The 8,150-nt window shown below is 38.1% G+C and overlaps 1 protein-coding gene across 1 annotated transcript in view; it reads right to left on the bottom strand.

Annotated features, from left to right (window-relative positions):
- Nucleotides 1-5,250: 5,250 nt before the first annotated feature.
- Nucleotides 5,251-8,150, bottom strand: part of LOC122245859 (bromodomain adjacent to zinc finger domain protein 2B-like) — a 53,878-nt gene continuing 50,978 nt past the window's right edge. Inside the window, exons 34-38 of the mRNA XM_086533793.1 lie at nucleotides 8,125-8,150; nucleotides 7,432-7,579; nucleotides 7,025-7,231; nucleotides 6,349-6,521; nucleotides 5,251-6,128 (exon numbers count right to left, since the gene is read on the bottom strand). The exon at nucleotides 8,125-8,150 is cut by the window's right edge and continues 96 nt beyond it. Coding sequence (XP_086389919.1) covers nucleotides 5,975-6,128; nucleotides 6,349-6,521; nucleotides 7,025-7,231; nucleotides 7,432-7,579; nucleotides 8,125-8,150 — 708 coding nt within the window. The 3' untranslated portion in view covers nucleotides 5,251-5,974. The remainder of the gene's footprint in view (nucleotides 6,129-6,348; nucleotides 6,522-7,024; nucleotides 7,232-7,431; nucleotides 7,580-8,124) is intronic.

The following is an 8,150-nucleotide window of genomic DNA, read 5'->3' as shown; positions in this document are numbered from 1 at the left end:
ACAATGAAAAGAGTATTCCTATATGCAGATCTCTCTCCCTCGGCCACCAGTAGCATTTCAGAAGTGTCTTGTCATCGTCTACGTCATGACAGAGAGAGCTGTCGTCAATATGATAAATATTACTTGAAAGCCTCTCTGTGTGTCAACTCTTTTGCTTGCGTTGTTTTGCACAGGTACCTTTTATAATTGTATTATACAAGGTTATACATATTTTCTTAAAGCAACAGTATGTTTTGATTTGTATATAGAATGTGTTGCAGTGGTTTAATGAAGGCTTCTGAATATTGTCTGGAGTGTGTACTATATTAGAGATTAAATAAAGAAAAAAAAAAAGGTTTTATTAAACAAAATAAAAACATTATAAAAGATCCTAAAAAAAAAAACATGAATGTAGTAGAGAAGAAAAAATATGAATGAAAAGTGTAAAGGGAAGGGACGTGTGACCTTAAACTAAAAGACTAATAGTTTTAGATATTATAGAATTACTTCATTACTTCACTTGATATATTTGCCTTTGCTCTGTGTATATATATTGTGTTCAACGGCAAGACCATGGCAGCTGCCATAAGATTGTGCTAAACAGGCTTTTGTAATGGATTAGTGAACATTTGTGATAAAAATTACAGCCTCATTATCAAAGTGAAATGTAATTACTCAGCTAACAATGAAACTTCTTTACAGTCTAAGTCTTTCAGTAACCCCTTTAATGAATATACACCATTTCGACAGTAATTAATGAATGCGTGAAACACAATTATGCGTGGAATGTGCAGTCACTCTCTGCCTTCAGGAATAGGCTGGAAGAGTTCAAGAAAGCTGAACAAATAACAAGTATGATCTTGGTATTCTCTCTCCTTGCTATCTCTCTCATTTCCTTTATTTTCTTTCCTCACTTTTCCAATCTCTCAATAAATATACATATAATATATATATTATATGTGTTTTGCAATAAAAAAAAATAATAAAATGCTTCAAGAGCTGCATCCAATAAAACAAAGTTTATACTGCTATACTAAAGAATAATTTATTACAATTTTATAACCTTTATCCACTGTAGAAGACATTTCAAGGTTATTTTCCAAGAAATATTACATAGCAACTTTTAAACTTGCAAAATTCCCCTAAATTGGCCTTTTTGTATTTTCAAAGAGTCCCACAAACCATGGTTATGGTTGTATGTACTTAAAAAAAGGTGAAACACCTTGAACTGCAAGTGACCTTAACCCTATGACGGTGCGTCACACCCGTGTGACACGGCCAAATGCCCGTTGATGGGGCGACACACCAGTATGACATTCCCGATGCAATATTGCATAGGCCTGGCGTAGGGGGTTTCCACTTATCACCGGGCCCGTCGGGATTGGGTTAATTAACAAACCGTTAGTAGGTATTAAAACCATATATATGTTTTCCGTATTTACCCTGGTGATAATTTCTGAAAGGACACTACCCTCTTCCTCTGTTTCTCCCAACCTTCGGCAGTGATGCCTTCCCACCTTCATACAAATAATAACCTCAAACCATCAGCGACGTTCTTCAAAGCAGCTAATCCCCTTAGGAAAGAAAAACAAAAACAATTGAAACCCCAGGAGGAAATCAGAAAAAAAAAAGCTTTCTTGGACGTACTTTATTACTAGATGCTGTACAAAGGTTGAAATTTTTTGTATACAACAAATGAAAGAATGAACGATACAAGGCCAAAAAAACAGGCCTCCTTTCAGTCCTCCAAATGGATGAGAATGAAGCCCTAAAGTGTGATTAATCAACAGCAGAGGCAATCTTGTTGGAATCGGTCCTTCATATTCACAGTTTTGCCAGTTGCGTGAGAAATAAAATTCTGAATATTTGTGTTTGAAGCTTCATGTGTAAACCCCATCACAAACTAGGAAATGTGTGTGTAGTTGTGGACTTTCCTTTTTGAGTGATTAGTCATATTACCTCAGGGCAAGAGGATTTTAGACACTGTAAAAAAAAATATGTAATAATATACAACTTAGCATGTAAATATACACCTAATGACTGTACATTCAATAATGACCTAGAAAAAAAATATAATAATTACAATTGCCCTTGGAAATAAGGATTAAACTTCTCCATAGCTTATCCTGCTAAACCCTTTGCACTCAAGCCATGTCTGTGTTTCTGCATCGTAAGTTACTCATTTCAGTAATCATGAAGAACTTTTGCTTAACAGAGTGCTTGACGTCTGCGTAAGTCCCTAAGGATACTGACTGGCTGAACACAAGCTGCTAGCCCAGTCAGGCACCCTACAGCCAGTGCAGGAGTCGAGCACTCGTTCAAAAAATGTAAGAATCAAAAAGTAACATATAGTAGCAAGAGAAATGAAATATATTGAAACACAAGTTCAAATCAGTTTTGGTTTACACTTTGTGCATCACTGGGAAGTACAGCAATGGAAAGAAGGGAAATTCTCCCCTGATACTTTTCTAATGTGGAAAAATATGAGAAAAAAAAAATTCTATGTGACCTTAATGTGACAGAAATCTAGTGTTCTACCTTTCAAAAATAAAGACAAACTGACACGCATGAAACAAATCTTCCAGAGTAAAATACATTCGACTGTTGAATGTTCATTTGTATTTCCATAACGATAAACTTTACTAGTTTAACAATGAAAAGCAGATAGAAATCTTACAGTCACTGGGATTCACAAGTTTAGAAAGACAATGTGATGAACCTTTTCTGTGTGATGAGTATAAAAAAAAAAAAAAACACTGACACTCTAAATTTGTCTTGGCATTCAAAATACATCACATCTTACACATTAAAATAGGGAGAGGGAAGATATGAGGAGCCTATATTTTTTAGTCACCACTCGGCTATCACAACTATATTATCAGTGACCAGAGAAATAAATTATGGAAAAAAATAATAAACACAAATACAACACCATGGCCACCAAAATGCCCCGTCGGCCTCTGAAACTACTGTAGAAATTACGTTTCTAGAAAAAAATACAACAAAGACATTTAACACCATCTTTATTAACCCTCCTCCTATAGTCTGCCATTATATACAAACGTACATAAGTTCACAGCAGGTCTTCAAGAAATTTACAAAAAAAAGGGAAAAAAAAAATTAAAAAAAAATACAAATAGCTGAATATACTTTTTCCCCATTTTCTTATTCTTTCATCTCAGGTAATGACTAAAAAATTGGCCTGTACACTTAATACATATTTTACAGAGCTGCTGACAGTCAAGGCTGGATGAAGGTCCCAGGCTTGCATCATGAAAATAATATCTTATCCATAAAGTATCTAAAAATATTATTCTAATTACACAGAAGACTATATTTTTTCTTGTATTTCCAGATTCACTGCATAGCCTCTACTCTACATGTAAATAAATATTAATCTCTACATTGGCTACTACACAGCACATATGTACATATTATCCCTGCCAAATCATACCCATGAGAAACTAGGGAAAGGGCCTTTTTGCACCAGTGACTTAAGGGTCATTTTCACGCACCAGCCAAGACGACCCTTGAGGTTGAAGATGGCGATGTTCGCAGCACGTCCCAATGCTATCAGTGGTGTGCAGCAAGATCGCGCAGAGTTTGGAAATTCAAATCATGCCAGTACCAAAATAATACAAACTTTGGTGATTTGCAAATGAAAGTCATTGAATCCTTCCCATTTCTCACCTACCATGAATTGTGTACAGTTTCTTTACATCATACAAAAGGTGAAGAGTCAAAGACTACCATATAAAGACATTATTTCTCATTGTGAAGCACTCCATCCTAATATACTTTGGCCATTTGCAAAACGTCGTAAAATGATTACTATTTCGTTTAAACATAATAATGCACCAAAGGGCTATGATTGGACACGGATGTAGGAAGATTCGTGCTAAAATGCCAAGTAACAACACTAGCTTCCAGTTTGGCCATTTAGTCAAAATAATTTGGGCTGAATCTCTCTTTATCCAAACTCAGTATTCACAAAGAATTCGGCCCAATGAGTCTTAAATAAGGCAGATGGTGCTTATTTGGGCTCGGTGTTTTTTGTTTTTTGTTTTTTTTTTCAATTTTTCTGTTCTTTTTTTTCTTCTTTTTTTTTTTTTTTAAGTCTTACTAATGTGTTTTATAATCTATAAAGTAGCTGGACTGGACCTGGATAACTTGTGTTTATTAAAAATCAGATTCATAGTCAGTCATCTGTAGTTATTCATTCTTTTCCTGAATAACATGACGAGGAAGTCTTAAACTGCTGTATTGTGCACTGTCTGAATGACCACATTTCTTTTTGGAAGTTAAAAATCCCTGAATGATACTAACCTATATGCCAAAAATAAAGGCCATCCATTATCATTATATTTATCAGTTATGATTTTTTCTGCACAGATCTTAACATTAGAAACTTTCAAATATGGCTCTGTTGGTGCAGTTATTAAATGGCAAGCACATAATATATAAAACTGTCTTTGGTTAGATTAAGCTTTATTTGTAGAGCAAAGAAAAAAAGGAAAAAAAAAAAAATCTTCAAAAATGCCGTTGTAAAGGAATGGCATGTCTTCCTAAGCACCAAAGGATTTATTTAATCTATAACGGAATCTTTTCCACATTGTATATATCGTCGTATTACTTCCCTCACTCGCTCTGCCAAGACCTGCGAAAGGGCCGTGTAACACGAGCCTCCCATCCGATGCACAGGAGCACGAGGAAGCATTTTTGGCCCTCCTTTCGCCGTCTGTTTGTGTTTTCGTCTTTATTTCTTTTTGTATGTGTGTGTGTGTTTTTGGTGATCTTTTGTTTTTCTTTTTCTCTGAGGTATTCTGTAACAGTCTGATGATTCATGTTATGAAACAAATCCCAATGATTTTTTTTTTTTTTTTTTCCACAGTGGACAATGACATTTCAACACAATGCAACATTCACAGACACCATTGCACGCTAGACAACTCTTTTTGTCTTGAGAGTTTGACTGCACTGCTATTAACAAAGGCCACTTATTCTCCAAGTAAATAAAAACAATGAAATCAGTACCAAAAAAACACTTGTATTTTTCTTCCCTGTTCACAGATCCCTACTTGTCACCATATAACTCTATCCACTGATGTGATGAAATTCCTTCATAGAAATTGAAACAAAATGATTCCACATTCCTTGGTAATTGCCTCCTAACAAAAGCTTCCTTATAGTGAACCAATTTTCTGTACATGTTTTAAACTATTAGCATTAACATCTTACATATTCATTGGAAGGTTTATGTAAAATGCTTGATCACTTATGCACTTCTTTAATGCCATATATAAAATCTCTACCAGACCTTAGTAGTAAAAACTGTACTTCAATACACTGCAGAAGCATATAGCTGCTCTATATTGGAAAAATTGTCCATAATTATGAGTTTTTTAAAAAGTCTGTATATCTACACCGCCATAAACACCTCAAGACATATATATATCTACTCAACTCTTTTTTTAATATTTTGTTCATGCATTCTCACTCAAAACACTTGGGTCTTTGGAATAGGAAAAATATAGAGCCTAAACCCGACTCTCACTCGCCCTGAAAAACGCATGGGAACTTTGGGCCGTGTCCTAAGTCCGCTCTCCGGAGTCCTCGACAGTCACTCCGCGGTTCGCACTCCTGCCTCTCAAGACAAACTGGTCCCATCACTATTGTTTTGTTTTATTTCCGTGGACACTCCGCCTCAAATGTTCATCGTCTCTAGCCCCATTCGGAGATTAGTTTGAAACGTGTGAATGAAACAGCGGGACAGCGTTATCACTTCCAATCATCTTTAAATCATTATCAGGTCCCTCGTCTGAAGAATGTGATAAGCTTGCCACTCAACATAACGCAGCTTCAGGAGTATCTTCTTGGAACGAATTCTCTCTTTCTCGGAACGACATCCCCCGTTTTTAACATTCTCGGGAAAAAGAAAAGGAAGGATGATACTTGTATAAAATAAAATAAAATTCTTAAGAAAAAAAAAATTAAATTAAGTTGGGGGGAAGTGCTCATTCCACTTGGTTTCAAAGAATGAACGGAGATTATGGCCTGCTTTGCCCACTGGAGAATCATCTTCGTTAAACGTTTCGCAATTGTTGAACATCAGCCGCAAGTCTTCGCAGTAATCTTCCCGTGACTTGTAACTGCGGAGAGGAAAGATGAAGTTGGCATTAATGAGTGGCAGCACCTGGCATTGCAAAGAATATTCAATTTGAAAGTTTCTTGATATCACTCAATAAGCATCACCACCAGAATTTTCATGGTTCTAAGACTAACGAAAGAAAACCCATGAGAGTTGAAAGCAACAAATAAAATCAGACACCACCAATCACAACCAGCAACCAACACAGCCCACTGACTTACAGATTATCTTCCAATTTCTTTTTGATAACAGAGAGGTCCATGGGCTTCTTGATAATCTTCTTATAGGTAGGAAACTGTCTGGTGTTGACGGGCAGGAGGAAGGGCCAGGCGTCCTCGTGTCCTTCTAGCTCCTGGACTATGCTTTTGCATGCTTGCAGGTCTCTCTGTTCCTTCTAGGAGGGAACAGAAACAATATCATTAATGGTTGGTTTCACTTGAAATATTTACATATAACCTTTATCAAGAAAAGTCAAGTTATAACCCTGCTGATGAATCAAACCTTGTTTAATTGTTGCATCATTAACCACTGCAGTATTTTTTTTTTTTTCTTTTCTTTTCTTTCTGAATACACTGCTGTTGTAAATATCTTTTGGAATTCAACATGACATGACCTCATCCCTTTACATCATTTTGTGACAAATTACAACTGGAATAATGTTACAAATTTCCAACTCTGTTCAAAGCATGGACAATAAAAAATGGACCATGTATTCATCAAGACAGATTAAACTGAACTATTTTGCATCAGACAGTAGATCTATTCTTCCCCAATTTTGATTTAAATATCAGGGTCATATTGAGTTACATCAAAACCAACAAGACCAATCATGTTTGCATTACAAAAAGCAACATCAAATCACACAGAGCCCACGCAAGCAACTGGTCCCGTTCGCACCTTCTTGTTGGCTCTCTCCTTTTTGCTGGAAGACACCGGGGTCGAGGGCTGAGCCTCGTCGATGCCGTCCTGCGATGCGTCCAAGGGCGCCGTGGTGTTGTTGGCCGCTCCTTGGGTGTTGCTCTCGCTCACTTTCTTCGCGCGGCCCCTTCGCCCGCGTGGGCTCTTGCTGGTGCAGGCTGGACACACCCACTTGTTGCGAGGTACCTGTCGGAAAGCCGGGGAATCAGCGTGTTTTTTTTTGAGTGCTAAAATAGCAATGCTGCAAGCAATATCAATCTGCATTTTGTTTTTAAAAAAAATTCTTCTAGTTATAAAATCCAAGAACATTCCAATGTTTTTTCAGATCAATGACACTGACATCACCCAACCTGACACCTGACACTTCAAGTACGACATCAACACACCTTAGAAAGGTTAGGAGTGATACAGGTGGTGTGATAAGCTCTTGGACAGACTGAGCAGTGGACGAGCGTCCTGCCCTCCGTCCCGCCACACACCAGGCAGTGCCGTTGCGAACTATCACTAAATTTGTTGACACATTCATAACAGTACCTGCAAAGAAGCATCATGAGTCCATATTTATAATGTTACATGTATGTACGTATGTATGTATATATACATAAACACACTCGCGCGCACACACACACACACACACAGACACACAGACACACACACGCACACGCACACACACACACACACACGCACACGCACACACACTCGCACCCACGAATACACCCACACTCATACCCACGCACACACCCACACTCGCACCCACACACACACCCACACACACACACCCACACTCGCACCCACACTCGCACCCACACTCGCACCCACACACACACCCACACTCGCATCCACGCACACACCCACGCACACTTGCAAACACACTCACATCCACGCACACACCCACAGATGCACCTACGCTCGCACCTACGCTCGCACTCACGCCCGCACCCACGCTCGCACCCACAGATGCACCCATGCTCGCACCCACAGATGCACCCACGCTCGCACCGACGCACACACACACATATATATAACTGAAATAGCACTTCATTGATCAAGGATGCAACCACCAACAACTGCAGACTCACCAGTCACCCTCAGGAATGTTGTTCAT

The sequence above is a fragment of the Penaeus japonicus genome, unplaced genomic scaffold (assembly GCF_977035675.1).
Source record: "Penaeus japonicus unplaced genomic scaffold, GWHDUDI00000001_assembly GWHDUDI00000040, whole genome shotgun sequence".
NCBI lineage: Eukaryota > Metazoa > Arthropoda > Malacostraca > Decapoda > Penaeidae > Penaeus > Penaeus japonicus.
The sequence above is the reverse complement of the archived record's forward strand: the minus strand, read 5'-3'. Positions and strand labels throughout refer to the sequence as shown.